Genomic DNA, 23583 nt, shown 5'->3' on the forward strand with positions numbered 1-23583 from the left:
TGAAAGAGATTCCTTCTTCTTGGTCCCATCAACTGCCTGGCTTTCCCACCCACCCTGCCATCATCTCTCCACTGTGCTGGCACCTGATGGAAGCAGTCCGGGGCCTGTGCTCTCGGGAATCCATCACCCAGCCCACATGACTCTCCAGGGGTGGGTTTGAGCTGTGTCTTGTCTTCCTTTTCCGAGGCATCTGCAAAGGTCAGTCCAGAATTTGTTATTAATCGTACTCATGGAACTCAGAGAAGCACCAAGCATTTGTTGGACTAAGATCCCCTCGTGTATGCGTTACTTCACAATTTAAAAAGCATTTTCATATCTAGTCTCTCATATGAAGTCCACGGCTGTGAGCCAGAAGCTGGTATGCCTATCTCACAGGTGAGGACATCATGGCTTGGGAGCCTAAGGACCCACCCCTGGTTGATCCTCCTTGGGCCTTATCATGGAGACACGGGGCCACCACTGCCATACCCAGTCCCTTTTTCAGATGTGGCCACTCCATCCCAGGTGGGCCCACCAGCCTAAGAACAAAGAGCAGTTCTGGGATTTGGCAGTTCCTTGGCTTAGGCTAGGGAGGAGAGCAAAGCGCTGGAATGCACTTAAGTGAGCCCAAGACTCTCAGCCACTCAGCAGGAGCACCTCACCTTGGCATCTAGCGTCCGTCCTTCTTTCACTACTGGATAAAACCGTGATGTCTGACTTGAATCTTTGAGCTGCGGTGTCCGGGGAGTACGGGGGGTCCTGGCATTGCGGTAGTTTGGTGACTCTGGGACGGTGGTTGGTAGAGAACGGGCAATGGTAGAAGGCTCAGGAGCACCAAACAATTTGTTGGCCAGGGCATCAGTGGGGACTGCAGAGGGAGAGCAGGTCAGTGAGCAGTGGGTAGGCCTGTGACTGACTATACCTGGGAGGCCCCTGTCTGAGGGTTGTACTCTCCCACCCACCCAGGGTCCCAGATACCACCTGTCTCTCACCTTGTTGGAAGCGGGGTGGCCCAGGAGGGACCTCCTGGTTGGGATCCACGGGGGGCTCTGGGGTTAGTGTGTCAAACTGCTCCCGGCTGATCATGTTGACCTTCTTGAAGTTCTCGACTTCTTGCTGCAGAGGAAACAAGATGGGCGGAGAGATGATGTTAGTAAGAAGACTGCCCCAGCCTGTTTAGGAATCAAGAAGTGCAGGAAGTTGCAGGGGGCAGCTCCCACATCCACATACGTGGAAATCTGGTCCCCAGGCTCTCAGCCACCTCATCACCATTCCCCAACCCCAGTTACCTGGGCAGCTTCCTGCAGACCCCTGATTCTCCTCCTGCCACTGTCTCTTCACCTCCACCGAACACCCTGCTGCTCACTACTTACACAGGCTCACCTCACAAAGCTACTCTGTAAAAACTGTAAGTTTTGACTGTTTCCAGGCAGCAGTGATTTTTTAGTTTATATATATACATATAAAGATTTTCTTTATTTGAGAGAGAAAGTGAGAGAGAGAAAGAGCTCAAGCAAGACAAAGAGGCAGAGGTAGAGGGAGAAGCCGACTCCCCATTGAGCAGGGAGCCCAACATGGGACTCAATTCCAGGCCCCCAGGATTATGACCTGAGCTGAAGGCAGCCGCTTAACCAATTATGCCACACAGGCACCCAAAAGCTATTATTTTATCTTTTTAAAGATTTTATTTATTCATGAGAGACATAGAGAAAGGCAGAGACACAGGCAGAGGTAGAAGTAGGCTCCCCAAAGGGAGCCCAATGTGGGACTCAATCCCAGGACCCTGAGATCACGACCCGAGTCAAAAGCAGACACTCATCCTCTGAGCTACCCAGGTGCCCCAGAAGCTATTATTGTATTTATTTATTTTAAAAATGTTTTTATTTATTCATGAGAATACACAGAGAGGAGAGAGAGAGAGAGGCAGAGACACAGGCAGAGGGAGAAGCAGGTCCTATGCAGGGAGCTCGACGCGGGACTTGATCCCAGGTCCCCAGGATCACGCCCCGGGCCGAAGGGGGTGCCAAACCGCTGAGCCACCTGAGCTGCCCAAAAGCTATTATTTTAAAGGTAAGCTTTTAAGTGTGTCTGGCTGATTGTTAGGACATTAAACATGGGCATTCAGGGGGCACAGTGCTCACCTCTCCCCCTACATCTCTTCTCACTTAATGCCCCCCGCATGGTGTCCATTACTACTCCCTTTTCAAACACAAGCATACTGAGGCTCTGTGCCCAAATTAGCCTTCCTCTTTTCCACGTGTTACAAACACCCCAGGCTCCACCCCCAAGGCTATGTCCCAGCCTCACCTTGATCTGGGAATACTCAGGTTCGAACTTCTCTGTCCACAGGTCCTGCTCATAGTAGAAGAGCCCATCGTTAATGACCTTGGCCAGCTCTGCACTCATCTTGGCACGTGAGGTGTGGTTGCCTGTGCGGTCCCCCCCAGGGTGTCGGCGCATGTAAGGTGGTGTCTGGGTGACAATGAGGATCTTGTTCACATCCCGGTCATCAATCTCATAGTCAGAGTCCTCGTCAGACCAGGCGGTGAAGGTGTTCTTCCGCCCATCCATCTGCTCCATCTCCTCATCAAACAGGAAATCTAGTTCCTCTTGCTCATCCTGCTCCTTGGACATCGGCTGCTGAGAGGGCAGCTGCTGAGGCAGAGAAGTCGGGTGGAGGAACCTGGGCTCCTCTGACTTCTAAAATGGAGAAGATCAAGGGGCGTGGCGGGATCACCAGGGTGTCCTTGGGCCAGTGTCTGTAGCTGTTGGCTGAGAGAGAGGACCCAGCCATGCCAGTATGCTACAGCTGCCAACCTTGGACCTGGTCCCCCATGACTCTACGTATCCCCTCTCCCAGCTCACATCACAGTCATTCAAAATGAGATGACAAGCCCCCAGAGTCACCTGTCCTCTCATTTACCTAGCCCGGGAGTGGGCACACAGCACAAGTTCAATAGGTTGATCCATCTATTCTATCTATTCAAAATCTCCTAAGAGAACTGAAGTTTCATCAAGCAGGGGCCACAGCTGCCTTGCTTTCCATCATATTCCTAGTAGCTAGACTGGGACCTAGCAACAGCAGATGTTCGACTGATGAGTGAGCAAGCACCGATTGATACCAGGCCCTAAAGAAGACACAGTTCTTTAACTTAAGGCAGCTCACAGTTTGGGGGGGAAAAACAAGCAGCCAGCCAAATGTAATGTGGTATCAATAAAGATGATAAATTGAATTTGTGGAGTACACAGAAAGAGGCACTTAACCAACTAGAAGTGGGAGTAGAGACAGTCAGGGAAGAGGCTTCCTGAGAGACGTAATTACTGAAGGATGAGCATAAAAGTAAGCCAGATGAAGGCAGGGATAAAGAGCGTATGAGGCAGGAATAACAGCATGTTCCAGAGGCAAGAGAAAATGGGATACTTCTGGCAAAAAAGCAAATATTTCAGTGTTGCTCAGCTGAATTTATCTGAGACTAGGGCAAAAGCATTTGTCTACCTCACATTTATATCCAAAAAGTCAATTCTGTGCTGTGCAAAAAGCTTCCCACGTAACCTCCAAACCTACTCCCCCTGCCACCCTACTCAAAGATTTTGTTTACTTATTTGAGAGAGCAAGAGCACATGAGGTGGGCAGGGGGGTAATCAGAGGGAGAAGGAGAAGCTGACTTTCCACTGAACAGGGAACCCAATGCAGGGCTCGATCCCAGGACCCTGATGAGATCATGACCTGAGCCGAAGGCAGACACTTAACCAACTGAGCCACCCAGGTGCCCCAAAACCTACTCTCTTTTAAGGTTCAAGTTAGGCCAGGTGGAAGCAGGCCTCTAATTCTGGAATGGGTACTAAGCCTGCCTGCCTTTCCAAAGCCTCACACTCTATAGGCCTGAACCTCATAAGGTCCCTCTCCACTGTTTTCCTCCTGACTCTGGCCTGATCCTGGACACTCTGTGCAGGACCACACCCAAAAGAGACAGGGAAGTCAGAGTATGAGGTTATGAACAAGAGGGAGGCAGTCATAGCAGCACAATGGAAAAGGAGACATAGAATTTCAGAGACCCAAAGTCCAAGGTCATCTAAGAGACCTCCTCACAAGCACCAGACCAAAGAGATCTCCAAAGGGGAGGTGGGGAATGGGGTAAATGGAGCACATATCTGCTCCTGGAAAGGGGGCACTAGTTTTAGTTTGAAATACAAACACTTCTCAACGTGTACTACTGGCATATTGCTTTACAATTTCTAGGGCAGTCTAAGCCCTTCTCGCCTTCATCTGAAGATGGAAACACTGAAAGCTTGAGATATTAAGCAAGCTGCCCAAGGTTAATACCCATCAGTGACAGAAGACCTGTATTCTTCTCGTCTAGACTAACTCTACATCCAGGCCATGTGTCTGCTCCCTTTCCCTTTCCTCTTCAGAGGGCGTGAATGGCTTATCTAGGGGACAATGAAAACACACTCAGGCACTACAACAGCCCCACTGATTTCAATGGGGCAAGACAAAGAGCCAAACACCAAGAAAGCTGGGACACTACTGCCAGAAGCTGGAGGATTTCCTCCCACGAAGAATGCCACTCAGGAACTCCCACAGCTGGGACCTGTCCTGAGACATGATCCTCACTGAAAAAGGACAAGGACCTACCAGCTTTCCCACGGTCAATGCTGACCTCGACTCGAGCCATAAGCCGGAGCCAGCCGGCCTTCGGGCTTAGCTCCTCTGAGTCCCACAGCCCACCCACCTTGGGCCGCGCTGGGGACGGCCGCGGCCTCTTCTTTACTTCAATCCAGTTCTCAGAATCCAGGTCAGGCAGGCTGGCAGACAGGCCCTTGGGCAGCGTCTTTAGGTTGCTGACCTCTTCTGTTTTGGTTGGCACCGGGGTGACTGCACGGGGAGAACCAGGTGCTGACTCTGAAGGATGGAAAGGTGAGGTCCTCAACCTTCCAGATGTCCTCTCGATGCCAGCCTTAAGGACTGTTGGCTGGAGGACAACAGGAAGGCACCTCGAGGCCCAGAGTACCTACCTGTCTCCTTCTGGTAATGCTGGCGGGGCACAAACTCGGGGCAGTTGAGGAGCTGGGAGAAATCAGTCTGGGAATAATCAACTATGGGGGGACCAGGAAGAGGCCATTTCTCCGGCTCCTCCCTCCTGCGGACTTTCTCATCAACGATCTCCACCACCTTGCTGTCCTTTAGGGCCTGCAGGGGAGAAGGAAGGAGTCTATGCAAAGAAAAGACTTGGAAAGAATGAGGTCTCAGAAGCTGGCAGACGAATGGCTGGCCTCCATGAACTCAGGAAGGAGTCTAGTGCTGGCAGGAGTGTAAGAAAACTGGCACCATCTTCCACAACTAGCAGACAGACGAGATGTTCAAACTTGTAGGAGGGCACCACCGTGAAAAACATACCTGCCCTTTGACTTTGCCATTCATTCTGTATCCATTCATCCGCCCCCAAAGAAACAGGGCCACAGATAGATTACATTATGTGTGAGATGTGGATAAAAAGCCATTCATAGCAACAGTCTGTAATATGGAAAAAACTGGAAACTACCTAATTTGCCACCATATAGACCATTTAAAATAAGTAACGGCCTCTCTATTCAGTGGTATTCTACTCACTTTAAAAAACAGCTTCACATGTGCTGAGGTGGAAAGAGCCATAAAAAAAAAAAAAAAAAAAAAAACAGGTCTAGCTCAATGTGCCTAAGATACCACTGGTGTTTGAATTTTTAAATAAAAACATACAAACACATACACATTTTTCTAGGATTCACAGGTAAATTGCTATGGGTGCTTACTTATCTCTAGGAAAAAGGGTGAAGAGTGGAGAAGAGAGGAGACGTCTTTAAAAATCCTTTTAGTGGAAATGGGAAACATTTCAACAGTGCAACAGGCACTCTGCTCTATTGCCGTTAGAAGTGCAAAGGCACAGCCCCCTGAAGAAAGGGAACCCAGCAATTTGCCCTGTAGTGCAGCCTTCTCACTTCTATAAATCTACATCAATGATACGCTAGCAAAAATATGGAAAGATATATATGCAAGTCTAAGTAGGAATGAAGAGCATCTTTCTCTTACGTACTACTATGCAGTCAGCACCCAAATGTATTAACTGAAAAAAAAAAAAAAGAACAGGTAAAGAAATACATGCTCTATATGTTGCCATCTAAGAGAGGGAAAGGATACAAATACAGGAAGAGGCATTTGCTTATTTTTTTAAACGAAGGATTTGAAACAAATTGCCTATAAGGGAATAAAAGGAAAAAGGAGAATTTTAAGAGAGAATTTTAAGTCGGTCTTCTAGGATATATCATGTTGATTTTACAGTCATGCAAATGTCTTACCTAAGTGCAAAACAAATAGAAATTGGAGGGGAAAAAGCAATCCCTAAAACTTGAGAGCAAAATGAAACTAACAAAACTAATACACATCAAATTAAAAACATAACCATACAAAGATCATTCCAAGTACTTGAAAACAGTCATTTGAGTGTTTAAGTAGAAAAAAAAAACCTGTTTTTAGTAGTAGTAGAGGTATTATTATAAGAATAAGGTATACAAACTATTGAATAAAACAAAATGAGTAATTATGTTGAGGTCATCATCAGCATTAGGATTTGGGGTACAAGAGTATTACAAATAAAAGGTCATTGGTGTTATAAAGTCCTTGTAGTCCTAAACTTTAATAGAAAATTTCAGTATAATCTCCTGACGTACTTAAAAAAAAAGAAGCAGGGCAGCCCGGGTGGCTCAGTGGTTTAGCGCTGCCTTTGGCCTGGGGCATGATCCTGGAGACCCGGGATTAAGCCCCACATCGGGCTCCAGCCCCACGTCGGGCTCCCTGCATGGAGCCTGCTTCTCCCTCTGCCTGTGTCTCTGCCTCTTCCTATCTCTCTCTCTCTCTGTCTGGTGAATAAATAAAATCTTTAAAATAAAAAAAAAGCAGCTCTAGAAACAATGATCAATCAAAGCAGCAATGAACAACCCTATAACTCCAACTGTGTGGTATATAAATATCATTTCCCCAAAAGAAGATCTAGAGCTCCTTGAAAAAAAGCCTATTCCAGATCTGAGGCAGGAAATGTACCAGATCAACCAGGATTCCACTAACTCCAGATGGGACAACTAGATTCAGTATATGAACTGCAATGGGCTGAAACTACAGGATGTCTGAATCCACAGGTTTGTGATGATACTAAAAGACACCAAAGCAAAACAACCCCACACCTGAACCCACAACCTGGAAAGTTATCAGGAATCAACTCATAATTCTGACAATTGGTTAACAAAGGGAAAGATGAAGTATTTATCTGCCCTTTCTGTACAAACCATACGTCTTGGTAACTGAATAGCTGATGAGGCAAAGTTCCTCCTTAAAGAGGCATTCCAGCTAACAAATGAAGACAGATCGATAGAATTAGAATTTCACCATTTCACAATCCCTAATGAAATAACAGGCAGGGGTCATCAACAGCAGCTTGCATCAGGAGAGAGAACAAATGAAATGCTCTGTGCCACCTGAGAGAACATATCATTATCTATAAAGGATTCTTGACAAAGAGGGGAGGGAAACTCCCCAAACCTGAATCTGATCAGGCTCCTGGAGGAATACAGAAGAACATGTTAGAGGACATCACTTGTGGCCCATGAGAAATTTGACAAGCTATATAACCCAGTTTATTCCAATTAATAAATTGCAGAGAAAAAGAGAAGGGAAGAGGAGACTTAGTAAGGCAACACATGGGTCTTCTTTGAATCCTGATTCTCATAAAATACAAAAATGTTTTTTGACAAATGGGGAGAGTTTGCAACTGTTTAGACATATTAAAGAATTATTAACATTTTTACATGGGATTATGATATAGCGATTACATTTTTTATCAGGTATTTATCTTTTAGAGATAAGTACTAAAACATGTATGAAATTTCAGGTTACCTGAGATTTTCTGCAAAGTAATTTGGAAGAGGAAACAGATGGGGGATAGATGGAGTGAGACAGGCCATGAGTTGGTAATTGCTGAGGCTGGGCGATGGGTTCATCATACCATTCTGTCTACTTCTGTAAATGTCTGCAATTTTCCACAGTAAGAGGGAGAAAGAGGAGAGAAGGGAGGCAGAGAGGCTGGCCAAGCCTTGAAGCTTTAGCAGAAGTCATCAGATGAGGACTCCTCCAGGGTTTTCTGCCGGGGCCCACACTCCAACTCCATAAGTAAGGACCTTTCCTTCCCCTGCACCCCAGCCCCAGGGAGGGAGACCTACCGCAAAGATGAGTGAAATGTCAGTGGTAAGGGCCTGCACTCGGTGGAAGGAAGCAATAAGGGTGATGGGAAGGAAACCGTCAGCATCCATTTTCCGTCGCAGGAAGAAGTCTCGCTCTAAATTGTCCACGCTGAAGTAGTATTCGCTGGGTGGAGGGGAGAAGACAGAAGATTGCTGCGTCACTTAGGAGTCTGCCTTTTTCGTCCTACACCCCCCCACCCCCGGCCACCTCACATAGCCTCTTACCGACCCTGACCCCATCGTACGGACAGTATCAAGGGCTGGAAAGAGATGTTACCCTGTCATGGCTCCCTCACCTCAGGTCAGACCCACTCCCCCGGCCCTTCAGCCTCTCTGTAGGCCTGGCAAACCCCTCATCCACCATTAAAATCCAGTTCCATTGTCACTGGTCACCTTCTCTTCTCCTAAAACACTATCACACTCTACCGAAATGATCCACTTCCTTGTACGGCTCCCCAACTAGACTGAGGGACAATCTATCGGACTGGTTTGGAGCTAGGGTTCTCCATCAGGCAGAAATGGACTCAAATCTGTGCCTTGTTGTTTACTAGCTCTGAGACTCTGGGTAAGTTCCTGGGTCTGTTTGCTCATCCCTGAAATGGAGTTAACACCCAGCTCATAGGAATGAGATAAGTGTAGGACCAAGCAAGAGAGAATGCCTGTAAAGTGCTTAACACTGGGCCTAACAGGGAGTACTCCACAGGTGTTTGCTAGCATTCTGACCATGTTGCCATTAACACAGACAAGTGCAGAAGGGGGTGGACTCTGGACATTCCTCCTTCCTTTTTATCACTGGTAATTTCTAAATTTCTTAAAGCAAATACGATATTACTTTTGCAATATTATCTTTATGAAAATTTAACTTTTAAAGGATAAGTGCCAGTTATCTTTCTCAGCTCCAGCCAAAGGCAACCACTGCTGCTACCACAGCACCAGAAGGACCTGCCCATCCCTACTCTACCCAGCAGCCACGCTCTGACAGGTCCCGACCCTATGCATCGCTCCAGGAAGGAGGCTTCTGTCCACTCACATCTGTCGCTTGATGTAGTCTTTGAGCAGTTCCTGGTCCACACTGTAAAGCTCAGTGCTGCTGACATTGTCAAAGTAGTAGGTGATGTTGTTCATGTACTTGGGGGTACGGGGCCCCTCTGCACCATCAAACTTTCGGTAGCCAAACTGGTAGTCAAAATGGGCTACGGGGGAAATGGGTGCCATAAGGGAGAGAAGATCCCTGCCCACCGCCCCCGCCACACTCCCTCGGACATCCCGGAGCCCAAAGGGGCCTCACGTACTTCGAGTGCCACCCCGGCCGCGTCCCCGGCCGCGACCGCGCCCCCGTCCACGGCCACGGAAGGAAGCCCGCGCCCCACCAGCCCCATCACTCTTCACACTCGATGTCTCATCCTGGTCGTGCCAGGCAGGCTCCGGTTTGGTCTCTGGTTGCCAGGCTGGGGTGGGGGGGGCCATGGGCACGGGCACGTAGGTGGCAGGCTCAGACCCTATGGGGAGAGGGGCACTGGGTCACGCTTGAGGGTGACCCCCATGCCCAGGCCCTCCACAGTGGGTGGTACATACCTTTGATCTCCCCTCGGTTGGCAGGTGTGTGTCGTGGCTCTGGAGGGCGAGCAGGGCGTGAGACCAGTTTTTCTCTGGGCACTTCAGGTTTCATGTCTATTTGCAATGGAACCCACTTGTGTTTGTTCCCTGGACAACAGCATGGGCACATGAAAAAGGTTTAAGAGAGGTCCCTCCTAGCCATGTTCACCCCTAACTATTCTTCAGTCTGGAGCAATAGGTCTGACTCACAATCTGATGACCTTGGGCAAATTCCTTCTCCCACACCAGACCTTATTTTTATCTCTAAAATAAGGAAGCCATGGACCTCAATGTGACAGACCCTCCTGGCTGACTCCTAATACTGATTTCTCCTTGGTCAGAGAACCCCTTTCTGGAGCCAGACATGTGGCTGCCCCAGAATCAAGACTGTACTTCCAGGCTCCCTTTCGACAGGTGCCAAAATTCTATGAGAGCCATCACATGAAAGTAGTCAATTCTAGGTTGAGTCCTTAAAAGGGAGCTATTCTCTCTCCTTTTCCATTCCTGCTAGCTGGAATGAGAAGGAAAAGAGTGAGCCACCTTGGATGAAGAGAGCCAACACACCACAGCAAGATGAAAGGAAAATGAAAAGAAATGGCTATCATTCTAGGGCTGGCCTATTTATACCCAGCTGTCAGGTGAGAGAAATACCTTCTATCTTGTTTAAAACACTGTTATTTTGAATCTCTGTCAAAGCAGCCAATCTGTACCCTAAACACCCTTAGCCAAGGCAACAGGAGCTCTTGTCTTTAAACAAATCTTACATGGTACAGCGATACACCAAGACACACTGATTATCCACAGGTGGGGACCTCATCTCTCCTGTGCTACAGCTTGACTACTGAGAACAGAGCCTACTGGGTGTTTGTTAAGTAAGAGAAAGAACTGACAGATGGAAGGCAGAAGAAGGGAAGACTGCTGGCCTAGTGGCCTACACCAGTCAGCCTCCCAAGGACTTCTCAGAGCTCCTGAAACTAGCAACCCCAAGTTCTGACACTTCCCAGTTCTGCCTCCCATTGACTCCTAACCCCTGCTGCAAGTCACTCACCTTTCTTCTTCTGGCCCCCTCGCTGGCAGTCCTCATCCCCATTCTTCTCCTCCCCAGATTCATCCGATTTGGTTTTCAGGCTCTCTTTACTATCACTCCCCTCTCCTTTCTCCTGTTCCTTCATGTCCTTTTTAGGTGGCAGCTTACGGGCAGGCTGGGACTTGTGGGACTGTGGCTGCAGCAGAAAGCAGAATAGTAGGGAGGTGACGTGAATCTGAGATCCTCCTGGAATGGGACAGAAGCACCCCCTCCACCACCACTAAGAAAACAGGACAAAGGAGCTGGAGCATTCAACAGCAAGTTGGACTAGATGTATATTCTCAGGTCCTGTTTGCACAGCTGAGATGCTTCCACTGGGAAGTGTGGTGAAACAGGCAACAGGTCAACTTGTCTCTCCATATTCCTCGAGTGTAACTAAGGGACTGAAACAGCCCCCAGGACTCACGGGCTAGGCCTGCAGGGACCATATGTTTACTCCTACAAGACCCCACCAACCTGGTAGTCTGGGGGATGGAAGAGATGCTAGACCTCGGTTTGTCCATAGCAACCATGTCTGTGAACTGAAGGCCAGGAGCCACTGCTAGTGAGGAATCTAGGCCAACAGCACAGAACAAGAGCACTAGAAGGAAAAGATTGATCTGCTGGGATTAAATAGTGCTACATGAGCTTCCCTAAGACATATCGTCTGGAGGTGGGTACATGGCCTAAGGGCCACTCTCCTGCTTCACTCACTGGGAACCCAAGTATAGTTGATGGAGATCACCAGCTCTGGAATGATGTAACACAGTTGACTTCCAATCCCCACTTGACCATCAAGGGCTAATTATTATCTTCAGTGGCCTCATCTGTAAAATGGGAATTACTAAAGGACCTATCTCTAAGTCACTGTGAGGGACAGGTGAAATGGTAAGCAGCACTTGGCAGTTCCTGACATACAGCAAGGGCTCAAATGACGATGATTTTTAGCTATTTCAGCGCTGCCCATACTGTGCCAACCAGTCTTGAAAAACTGAGATAGGTAAGATCCGAGGCTCTGAGAACTTAAGAACTCAAATATGTCTATGTCCATAGCATTTAAACCTGCCCATTCTCCCCATAGACGCACCTGCACACTCTTGTGGGCTATCTCTCCAGGTGTGGGCCAGTTGATTGCATCTCCAAAGTCACCAACCTGCAAGACACATTCTATGAGGGCCCTGGGGTGGCCCTGTCTCTGCCATTCAGCCCCTCACCTAAAATACCATTCCCCTAAGAGATCAGAAGTCACAATCAGTCTATCCACTAGGACCATCTACACTGGAGGCCCAGAGGGGGCTCCTCTGCTGGAGGTTCCAGAGCTACCTCGCAGCTCAGAAGAGGCCACCACCTCTTTCTTTAAGGAAGTCCCCTAAGGTTGCCCTCTCCCACTCCTTACCTTGCTGCCTTTGCGCTGTTTAGGAACTGCTGCCCTCACCACCTTGGCTGGAGCAGAATGTTCTGTGAGAACAAGAAGAGAGAGATGGTTATGCATAACCCATGGAGGGAACACCACTAGCTCCTCACCCTCATTACCATCTCTGCTCCATGAAGCAACCTGCAGGTTTCCAAACAAGGAAGACATGGTAAAGAAGGGAAGGGCATATGCTCCAACAGTAACAGCAACAACTGCTGGTCCAGTAACAACTGCACCAGCCTCTCGGAAAAAATCATGGAAAGTGAAATCATGGAAACAACCAGCAGCCAACACCCCAGGAATTTGACTCTGAGGCAGAAGGGCCCTCCCAGCTCTGTACCCTCTTGTAAAGAGGGCCGCGGGCCCTCCTGGACAGGGGAAGTCCATGGTAGACTGGGGCCATAACCAGAGCTGGCTCTAGAATGGAAGGCTCCCGGATCCCAGCAGATTCCATAAAGGAAGGATTTGAAAGGTCTTCTCTGGCTCTAACACTGTGGAAGTCTATGTGTGAGCAGATCTGGGCTAATGATCATGGGGAAGGCATGATAAAAATCCTGAGCTGGCAATCAAGAAGTCCAGGGCTCTCCTAAGCCTCCTCACTCCCTACTGGGACCAGCTCTGTCCTCAATGACCTGCAGTTAACAGAGGATTAGCAGAAAAGTCTCCCTGCTCTCCAACTTCCCAAAGCAAAAGCGAACCCTACTTGACTCAATGGTCCCAACCTTTAGGAATTTATTCTAATCATACAAATGAAAAGAGCGTTCAGAATTATGTACAAAGATGTTGTCCATAACAGAAGTGCTGTTTATAACTTCAAAAAATTGACAAACTACACATCCAACAGCAGAAAACTAGCTAAAGAAATCAAAGTTTAACAATTTTTAGAGTTAAAAAGATAATGCTCTCTACCAGAGATAAAAGATATGAAAAGATAAACACAGGAAATGAGAAAAGTTGCAATTCTATTTTTGTAAAGCCAATAAAAAACATGTATATGCCAGGGTGCCTGGGTGGCTCAGTAGGCTAAGCATCTGATTCTTGGTTTTAGCTCAGGTCATCATGATCTCAAGAGTCATGAGATCAAGCCCCTCCTCAGGCTCCATGCTCAGCAGGAAGGTCTGCTTGAGATTCTCTCTCCCTCTCCCCCTCTTCCCACTCACACTCTCTCTCTTTTTTTTTTTTATTTTTTTTATTTTTTTTTTAATTTTATTTATTTATGATAGTCATACAGAGAGAAAGAGAGAGAGGCAGAGACACAGGCAGAGGGAGAAGCAGGCTCCATGCACCGGGAGCCTGATGTGGGATTCGATCCCGGGTCTCCAGGATCGCGCCCTGGGCCAAAGGCAGGCGCCAAACCGCTGCGCCACCCAGGAATCCCCCCTCACACTCTCTCTCAAATAAATAAATAAATAAATATATTTTAAAGATTTTATTTATTTATTCATGAGAGAGAGAGAGAGAGAGAGAGGCAGAGACACAGGCAGGGGGAGAAGCAGGCTCCATGCAGGGAGCCTGATGTGGGACTCAATCCTGGGACTCCAGGATCACACCCTGGGCCAAAGGCAGGCGCTAAATGGCTGAACCACCCAGGGATCCCCTCAAATAAATAAATATTTTTAAAAGCCCCATGTATATACACAAGTAGGAATTCTGGAAGGCCATATAACCAAAAATCATCAAGAGTAAAGTAGTGTATTAACAGGGATTTAATTCTGTTTGGAGTTTTCCAGTCATTTCAACAAAGACATGGGCTTTTTAAAAAGAAAAAAAAATGTTTTTTAAAGAAGTTACTATAATAGGTCTGGTCCCTTCTACACCTACACTTATTTTCCAAACATACTTGTGATGAACAGGGTTTCTGAATGCTGCTGCCCTCAGAGACTCATGGGGAAAGGTCCATCCTGGGGCTCTGCTCACCCACTTCTCTCCCATCACTCTGCCTCCACTGTTGGCTAGCCATGCCAAGACAAGAGCTGCCCCTAGTCCCTGAGCAGAGAAATCTGCCTACCTGGCCTCAAAAGGAATTCTCTACTCCTCGAACAGACCCATGTTCTCTTAATGAGTAGCAAGAATCCCTGCCTGACTCCTAACTGTGAGGTCACGGCATTCTTGGCTTTTAAACCCTATTGGAGCCACTGCCCCCTCAAGACGCCCCACATGCCTTCTGAGAGCTGGAGCTGTAGAAACCCAAGGCCACAGCATCTTCCAGCTTCAGTGCTAGATAGTGTAGATGCAAACAATCTCTCAATCCCAAGAGGATGAAGCCCATAGAACCAGGGAGCTACTACGCACTGACTTTCTTGACCATCCTGGGTGGCCCAGAGAAGCCTACCACCATTCAGTTCCCAGCTAGGCTGCTGCTTGGAACCAGGATCTGGCAGAAGCACCTGCTACAGGATCCTCGTCCTTGAGTACACCCAAGGAACTGGCAGTGATCACTGCTCCTGGGACCCATCCTCCGCAACAACACTCCCTGCATGCTATCGGAGTAAGAGCAGGCCAAGGGCCTGCAACTTCAAGTTCATTAAAAAGAAGCTGGAAAGGGGAATCAGGCTCAGAGGGTGAGGTGTTCCTAAAGAGTTTCCTTGAAAAGGTGAGACCAAGTTTTTCAGGTCATTGTTTCTCCTAAAAAAATAAAAAATAAAAAATAAATAAAAACTCTTAAAGTTGGAAAGAGTCATATCCTGTGATCACTCTGCCTGACATTTCATTCACCAAGATCAAAAAGGCATATGGTAAAGCACTTAAAAGTTCGGGCTCCAATTAATGGGAGAGCCATCCTGCCACTAAGAGATCACACCAATTCCCTATTCCATCACCAACGGCAAGATGACCGAGGGAATAGGCTAGTCGGGACACGTAGGAATATTCTTCAAGTATCCTGTGTGAAGTTTGTTGAAAAAGCCCCATCCCTAGCTAGCTTCTCTCTGCCCCAAGGACCCAGAGTGCCCTGTTCTCGCGCTGCTCGCAGCTAAAGCCTGAGGCTGCTCCTACTTCAAGGAAGAAAGATCAAGGTCTCCCAGAGAGAGAGAGAGAGAAAAGTCCACTAGGGAGAGAGAACTACTTCTGCCTTTACGTAAAATTCCTAGATCTGTTAAAATCCTGTGGGGCCTAGGAGAAGCCAGGAAGGCTCAGATGCGTAATTGTCAGGCCCTATGGGAGACTAGAAAAAAGACTAGGCTTTCTGACTTCAATTACACATCCCTTTCTGGGTCCCCTCCCCACCATCCTCCTTCAGCAGGCAACCAACCAACCGTCTCTCTCTCCACCTCCACAATATATAGAGGACTTGGCATCTGAAATGGCTCCCAATGAAAACCAATCCTTTGTGCAGGTGCCAGTCCCTATGTTCCAGCATCATCCCAGCCAAAACAGGGAACAAGCCTCCTTCTCCCACCTCTGCGTTCTGGAACTTGTGCCAGTGACCCAAGCCCAGCTCAGGAAACAGTAAACTCACCACCACACACCTGCCTGAAAAACAGTTGTAGGTCAGAGCAGCAAAAAGGATCATGGTTCTGATCCCCTCTGTTTGCAGTTGGGGAACCAAGGCCCTCAAGGGGCTTGCCTGGGGAAAAACCAGGATGAGAGCCAGAAGTTTCAACTCTTTGTTCAAGCATTCTTCCCACTTGCCACAAATCCCATGTGTCCACTGGTGGAGTCAAAACTCCTTCCTTGTGCAATCTTAGGGCACTTCTCCGGTGTTTCCTGGTAAGTGGGGTTATTGAAGGCAGGGAGAGGTTCTCCGGTTCTCAGGTACTAAGGGAGGGAAGTGTGGTGAGGCAAGCCCTACTCGAAGCCCAGCATTCTAAGGGAGCAGGATGGCAGACAGAGGCCCCAGAAGTACCTTCCCTCCTTGAATAAGGCAAGACATGGGCTAACAGAGCTAACAGGTAAAGAAGAAAAGCCACTTTCTGTCCCATAGGACCATCTTCATCCAGGAACCAACAGTGACTAGTTCCAGGGGGCGATGAGGCTTCCTAAATACATACATGCATTTGTGCATTAAATGAAGCACAGCAGAACCTCTATGTGTGGTTGTGGTCATTAAGGATGCAGCTCCAGGAGACTCTGTGAACCTGCATCTCCATGGCAAACTCACCATTTTTACTTCAGATTATTGAAAGTGGTGGGGATCAGGGGAGCTAAACTACTATGGCTAATGCAGAATACCAGGCAACAAGGGGCAGAAGGTGGGTACCAAGGGTGGGCAGGGCAGAGAGAGGCTCACCGCACAACACTATCTAACCCTCCGAGATTTGCTCTCTGCTTCAACTGTCACCCCTTCATTCAAACACTGTCTAAGAAAGCAGACAGTCCATCCTAACTACATAAGACTTTGTTATCTACTGCATTTGGTTGGAGTCCCTACCAACTCTGCCCCTGGAGAACCTCTCTAAACTTAAGTTTCCTCAGCTGTAAGACTTAAGGCCTAATTATCTCATAGCACTGCTGTGACAGTTACACGACCAGAGCATAGTAAGAGTACCCAGCACACGATAAGTGCTAAATATTTCAATTCAGATTCACACAAGAAGTTTACAATTTCCAAGTAATCCTCATCCTCAAAAAGAAAAAGAAATCATCAAATGATCTCTCGACATGAAAAGAATCAGAATGTGTGGAGAAAAACGGGATCAATGGGCTGGATTCACGGACTCGGATTACAAATGATCCCCCCACTACCTGACTCCAGCCTGGCCCTTCTTCCGGACACTGCCCTTCAGAGACAGGCTGGGCTCCAGGGCAGGTTTCCCCAGAAAAGAGAAAAGAAGGAGGGGGGAGTTCACCACAAGTCCATGGGGAGGCTTTGGCATAAGCCCCTGCTATGTCAGAGGAAGGAAGAACACAGGGAAGGCTTGGAGTTCCCTTTCAGTTGAAGAAATGTAGTCACTTGATTTTTAACTCAGCATGGAAGGAAGACAGCCTAGGACCAAACCCATAAACACCTGGTATAAAGCTAGATCAAACAAACAAACACAAGCATTTTCTATACTGTCTTGTTCTAGAGAAAGATCCTAATGCTATGGACTCTGCGATAAAAGCTACTCAGAAGATAGACCTAGGAGATCTAAAGAGCAAAGACTTGGGTCAACTAGTGGGGAACTAGGTTTTAGAGGGAGTAGGCACATGCGTGATCAAACTCGACAGGTTGTGGTAAAAAGAACTGGTAAGAGGGAGAAGCTAAAAATGAAACTGGGGACAAAGGTGGGTAAAAGGGGAAACCAGGCTGGGCCAGATGGGTGAAAGCCTGGAGGGACTAACTGGGTGGTCAGACTTCAGCCTCAGTGCCAGCTGAATGGGGAAGGCCTAATGTTTACTTTGGGGCTGGCACCATTTCCTGGACATTGGCATCTGAAAGGGCTGAATTTACCCTGACTGAAAAGAACTTCTACTCTGGGGAACAAGGGAATTTATTAGGCTAAATAAGAGGCTGCATTACTTGAGTTCACACTTACCCACCTGCAGACCTTTACCTGGCCATTAGGCCAATCTCCTTGGGGAGCCGTCTCAGACCCCAAGTAAAGTGCCCCTGCTGCATGATCTTTTAGTGCTGTAACCCTCACCCCTAATCCTGTGACTCCTTTGAGGGCAGGCACCAGGCTGTTTGGATAGCAGTAATCCCAGTGTCCAGCTCAGGGCCTGACAACACAGCTGACATTGGTTGAATTAACAGAGTTCACAAGCCCATCTCCTCTATGATTTCACACCAAGCAAAGAGGCTTTGCAATTTCTAAGTGCTAAATCCCAAGGCTACAGTCTCAACCCTCCCACCCTCAGGCAGAGCTCTCCCCAGACAGAGACACAAAGTAATCGAGGCGCTGCTGGCTTCCAGAGGAACCCTATGCCCAGCCCTGCCTTGACTCTGAGGCACACGATTAACCTGAAATCCGGGCTGGGTCCTTTTTTTTTTTTTTTTCCCCCCCGGGCTGGGTCCTAATCCAGATTCCAGCATTCTTCAGTTGTATAACCTTAGGGGGCACTACCTCCCATACTCCCTGAGCCTCACCTTCCTCAAAAGAACCAAAGGTAGTAACATGAGGTCTAGAGGTATGGAGGGAGAGAAGCCAAGACCTCAACCACTGAGATTTCTCATCCAAGCAGAAGAGATGCTAGGGACAGGCTGTGGTTGTAATATTAACAAGCGCATATGATATGTAGTAAGCCCTTACTAGATACCATGCATTGTTGTGACACTGAGCTAGTTTTTCTAATTGGTCTCATTTTACAAATGAAAAAACCAAGGCACGGGTGGAAAGATTATTTGCCAAAACCAGTAAGTAGTACAAAAGGATTTGAAGCCGAGCAGTCTGATTCTAAAACCTGTGCTCTTTAACCACTAGGAGGAGAGTCCAAGTCACCTTCTCATTGTGGCCAACAGGGCAGATCTTTAGTGGCAGAGACACGGAGGCTATCTTTCTACACACTGGGGAAATACAAGACCCACTACAAGAAAACCTAAGGTCACAGATCAGGGCAAGTAACACTCCCATAACTGGATGCCAACAACCTGACAATCCCCATCTCCCCTACACAGAGACAAGCAGGGGAAACTGCCACCAAGCACCTAGCTGCAGTCCCTATTTCTGGCACCCTGGCGAGGAAATAGGCACTGCTTCCAGGTGCCCCTCCCAGTTCTTCCATTCCTGCCTCTGCCCCAATGCAATGAGGTTCTGGGAGGTAGGGGTGGAGGGTCCAGCTAACATTGATTCTGCCCCCACCCTCAGCTTCCCAATATGGGGAAAACCACCACTACCATCTGCATGAGCTGCAACCTGAGACCCTGAAATGTGGAAGGCAGCAAAACCATCTAAGTGGAAGGTGGGGCAGGAGTCTTCTGGGTGACACTGCCCACCTGCGTTCATCTCTCCTATGCCAGCCTAGGGGCAGAGTCTAAAAACCTGGTATATTCTCAGCTGTCACCTCCCTCCTGGCAATGGGGCAGAGTCGTGGAGGTGTTTGAAGACCACAGGCCTCTCATGCCATCCCCACTGACCCTGACACCCCTGAGGCAGAAACCCTCTTCTAAGGAGTAAAAAGAGTGCTGGGCTAACTTCCTCCCCCTGCTCACCAGTTCTTGCTGCTGCCATTGCCACCAACTTGTCAGAGACCTCTCTCTGCCCAGCCCTCTTGCCTTGACACCCCAGACCCATGGATGGAAACACAGGAATGGGCAGGAGGGCACCCCTGTGTGGAAGCGGGGGTGGTGAGGCCTTCAGAACATCAAACCATCTTGAGGCTCCACTCAAAGGAAGCTACTGGCTACAAACTGTGCCCCTCGGCCTGGGAGGAGGGGCAGGGCCCTGGGCCCTAATCACATGGTGCTGCTTGGTCTGGTCTGGCCTAGGCCTAGGGGACTATCTTTAGCCTGTGGTGACCTAGGCAGCCTGGTGGCCTCTCCCTGACCAGACATGGTCCTTGCCCCCAAGGCTGGTTCTAGCCCCTAAAGTCTTGCCCACGAGCTAACTAATAATCATCACAGCTGAAACACACGAGTCTCCCAAGTGCCAGCACCCTAACCCAGCCTTTCTGAAGAGCACATCTGGTTCTAGTTAGAACAGTAGTAATAATAACCACCCTTTTACTAGGTGCTAGTCTAAGTTGCTTTGTATGTGTGATTTTACAAACTGCCTCAAAAAGACACTATTATTCCAGTTCCTCACAAAATGAAAGGGAGGCAAGGTACTAGCCTAGTATATATTCTGTAGGACATCACTCACAGATCTCAGCATTTATTTCAGATTTCTTCCAAGGAAGTCTGAAGTCTTCCCTGTGAGTGCCCAATGTAAAGAGTTACCCAACTAGCAACACAGGAGCAAATGCTAATCCAGTCTCTAACTTGGGGTCTTCAGAGCCAGGCCCAGAAATGGCTGCATCTGTTTCCCAAGGCCACCAATCACTTCCTGAGAGTGTATTATACACTTGCAAGGTACCAAAGCTCTTAACAAACAGTAGCTCCTCTGTGTTTTCACAACCACTCAGGAGGTAGGTATGATGATGACGATTCCCAGATTACAAATGAGGACATGAAGGCTGAGAGGCTAAATGATTTGTCCAAGTTCAGCAGCTACCAGGTTCCAGAGCTGGGACTGAAACTCTGGTTCAGCCTGACCCCAGCCCTGGACTCTGCCAGCCTGTCACACACCCTTTGTGGACAGGGACTGTGAACCCCATAGAGTGGGGACCTTTTCTACCTTTCCCATTCACCTCTGAGAGCCAAGACTACAACCCATACCTGGCAGGCCCACAATGTACATTTACTGAATGAAGCATTCTCTTCTGGGAAGAAAGGTGAATTAGCCCTTTGCATTACAACTGGACAGCACAGCTGGACCGTCCAGCACTGCAACCCCTTCAGAGCCTAGACTATGTTTTCTTCTCAGACTTGGAATCGGTGTACTTTCATCCAAATACCACTGGCCAGTTGTGGAAAACAGACGACAGAGAGGATGCATGGCAGACGAAACAGCACATGGACTTCCCCGAGGTCCTGACTTCAGCCTCTAGGCCCCAGGCTGTAGCAGAAATCACAAAGCTGGCCAGCAATACTGGCAAGCTGGGAAGCACAAGTATCAGCTGAGGGGGTGGCGGTATCACCCACTCAAAAGCAGCCAAGGCTCTACCGTCGAATAGAGCAGGGTGTTGCCAGAGCTTCTGAGTTTTCAAGAAAAGTAGACAAAGTAGATGTTAAAAAAGAAATTTCCTGCTTTCTAAGTACTGCTAATCATTCACATAAAAAAAAAAAAAAAACAACCTTCTCTGAGCCATATGGGCTCCTGCGTGTCCCTGAGAGATAGGCCAAGCTTTGAGTGGCTGGGCCCTGGACTTCAGGAGCCACCTCTTTCAGGAAGGTTGAGAAATAGCAATCTCTGCTGCCTGCCTGACTCCACTGTCCTGATGTGGGAGGCTGCTGATCTCAAAGTTGATTTTCCCCTGTCCCTAGTGGTCACCCACCATGTCAGGTAATACAAATTCATTTTTATTGTCTTAACCTGCTTCTCTGCTTCAAGAGGCTTCTGAGTCCCCCACCCAAATTACTTTGGATTATCACTTTTATTGGAGTGGAGAGTTCTCAGACCCAGTGAAGGCCAGAAAGGACTTGAGAACTCATCTCCTTGTACAAATAGGAAAACTGAGCCCAGGAGGGACCAGGCTATGCTCAAAGAAGAGACCAGTGAATTGCTGTGAAGCTGGCACTGACCATCCAGTTCCTGACTCCAAATCCAGAGCTTTCCCAACTGGTAGGGAAGCCAATTTCCCGCCTAAACAAAATATGCTCTGTGCACCTTGACACCCACTCATGGGACGGGGGCATGGCATATGTGGGTAGAGGGCAGGTTTAGAAACCCAAGCATTACAGGAAATGCCCCTCAGAGTTTTTTTGTTTTTGTTTTTTTTTTGCCCCTCGGTTTTTAAGAAAAACTACTTCTCACATGGAACTGGAATACATTACAGAAAAGGAGGGCTGCTCTTGTTGAAGTGGATCTAATCTAGGAGGCAGGTGTCACTTTAACCTTCATTTTTTTTTTCTTCACACTTCCCCAGGGATGGCTGAACCTCTTGGCTCCCTCTGGGAGATGGGGTACAGGCAGGCCTGACCACTTATCCATGCAGGGTGGCAGGTCAGACATCCTCACTGGCCCTCAGCTTCCTGCTTTGTGAAATCACTGAGCCCTAATAGCTCCAGCCCTGCAGGCTGGGTATACTTCACAAAGGGAAATCCCACAGAAATGGAAGAGTCTTGCCGGGTATCCCAGAAACAGATGGCAAGCTGGAGTCCTTGAATAGGGACTATTTACCCCAATCCAGGTCTGCCAAGATTTGCTTGCCAGAAGCAGCTGATCTGTGTCTCTTGAGGAGTTCTGGCCATGAGGCCCCTTTAGTGCCACGTGCTACGCCCCAACTGGGAAAGAGTAGAGCCCTGGTACACCACAGAGGAAGAGACACGGCTTGCAAATCAAGGGCTCAGGGTGTGTCATCACTTGCAGACTCCCACCCCCCAAAGACGTCCTCAAGGCAGGTACCCTATCACCCTACTCCACAGTCCCTTTCCCTTCAGCAAATGGAGAGGGGAATCTACGATCTACCCAAAACCCACTTCATCGCGGATTTACTAGGCTGCTGGGCTAAGAGGCAGGACAGAGCAGCAGTTAACAGCATGGCCTCAAGTCCATCTGAAGATGTTCTAACCACAGTCTGCATCAAATAAGTAACCCACAAGGCCAGGTGATGTGGTTAAACAGGACCAACCTTTAGTTCAGCTTGTAGCTTGATAAGAATTAACCCAGTCACACAGGAATGAGGGCCATACAAGTAGGTTTGTGATCAAGGCAAAAAGGCAATTTACATGGGAGATTGCAGAGTCAGACTAAATCTCTCATTTGGAGGTTCATGACAGCTGCCGGCTCACAGATTTAACAGCTTAAATGAGTCTCTTCCCCCTTTACCTTCTACTCAGCTGGAGTTCCTGAGTAGACGCCTGTCTGAAAAACCCTCACCTCACAGCTGTGGAAACTAGGATCAGGGAGCAAGCAGGCTTGCAATACCACTCAGAGGAGAGGGGGAGTCTTGGTTTAAATGCACGTTCCTGGATTCCCTCGAGCTCCAGGAATCAGTTTGGTGAGGAAGACAGTTTTGGGCACCTGCAGTTTTAGCAAGTTTCCTATGCAAGGCTGATGCCAGTTAATGTTTGAGAACTGAGCTGCCAGGGATGTGTGCTCGGGAAGGAACCCTGGTCTTTGACCCTCAGTCCAGGGTCTCATGTCTGCAGACAGGAATTAACTGGCTCACAAGAGCAGGAGGTAGCACAATTTCATGACATGCACACATAGCAGCCACAGAAGGGGTGCATGAGGAGCACCACCCCTCCATTTACCCACCATCCCAATCTCCAGCATCAGGAACCAAGACTCGTCAGGCCAAGAAGCCACGAGCTGTCTTGACAGATGTGAAGTCACAAAAGATCAGTCTGGGCTGGGCTCGGGGTCAGTTTCACAATGAGCTCCAAATTATGGCTCTGCCAGAAGGCGAACGAAGACTCTTAAAGGGAAACTGTTTGCCTGCCTCCTCCTGTAGAGCCAAATGGTCTCCAGTCTCTCAGACTAAGCCTATTCTCTGCTCACCCAATGGCCCTGAGGCTGGATCCCCTATACAACAAGTAGTTACCACTTACTAAGCATTCACCTCAAGCTTCCTGCTGCAGGCTTTCTGTGCATCCTCACAATGGTGGAAATACTATCCCAGTTTCAGAGACAAGTGGCTA

At 48.3% G+C, this 23583-nt stretch overlaps 1 protein-coding gene across 4 annotated transcripts in view; it reads right to left on the bottom strand.

Annotated features, from left to right (window-relative positions):
- The window catches only part of LARP1 (La ribonucleoprotein 1, translational regulator), a 52895-nt gene that overhangs the window by 8881 nt on the left and 20431 nt on the right, over window positions 1-23583 (bottom strand). For 3 of the 4 annotated variants that reach the window (XM_026008119.2, XM_072756775.1, XM_026008124.2), the window contains exons 2-14: window positions 12306-12367; window positions 11997-12062; window positions 10892-11066; window positions 9823-9951; window positions 9540-9746; window positions 9278-9440; window positions 8227-8371; window positions 4996-5170; window positions 4713-4882; window positions 2287-2679; window positions 972-1095; window positions 642-847; window positions 84-190 (exon numbers count right to left, since the gene is read on the bottom strand). In XM_026008119.2, the coding sequence (XP_025863904.2) occupies window positions 84-190; window positions 642-847; window positions 972-1095; window positions 2287-2679; window positions 4713-4882; window positions 4996-5170; window positions 8227-8371; window positions 9278-9440; window positions 9540-9746; window positions 9823-9951; window positions 10892-11066; window positions 11997-12062; window positions 12306-12367 (2122 nt within the window). The remainder of the gene's footprint in view (window positions 1-83; window positions 191-641; window positions 848-971; window positions 1096-2286; window positions 2680-4712; window positions 4883-4995; window positions 5171-8226; window positions 8372-9277; window positions 9441-9539; window positions 9747-9822; window positions 9952-10891; window positions 11067-11996; window positions 12063-12305; window positions 12368-23583) is intronic. The other variant, XM_026008131.2, reaches the window with a different exon arrangement.

The sequence above is a fragment of the Vulpes vulpes genome, chromosome 4 (genome assembly GCF_048418805.1).
Source record: "Vulpes vulpes isolate BD-2025 chromosome 4, VulVul3, whole genome shotgun sequence".
Classification (NCBI taxonomy): Eukaryota; Metazoa; Chordata; class Mammalia; order Carnivora; family Canidae; genus Vulpes; species Vulpes vulpes.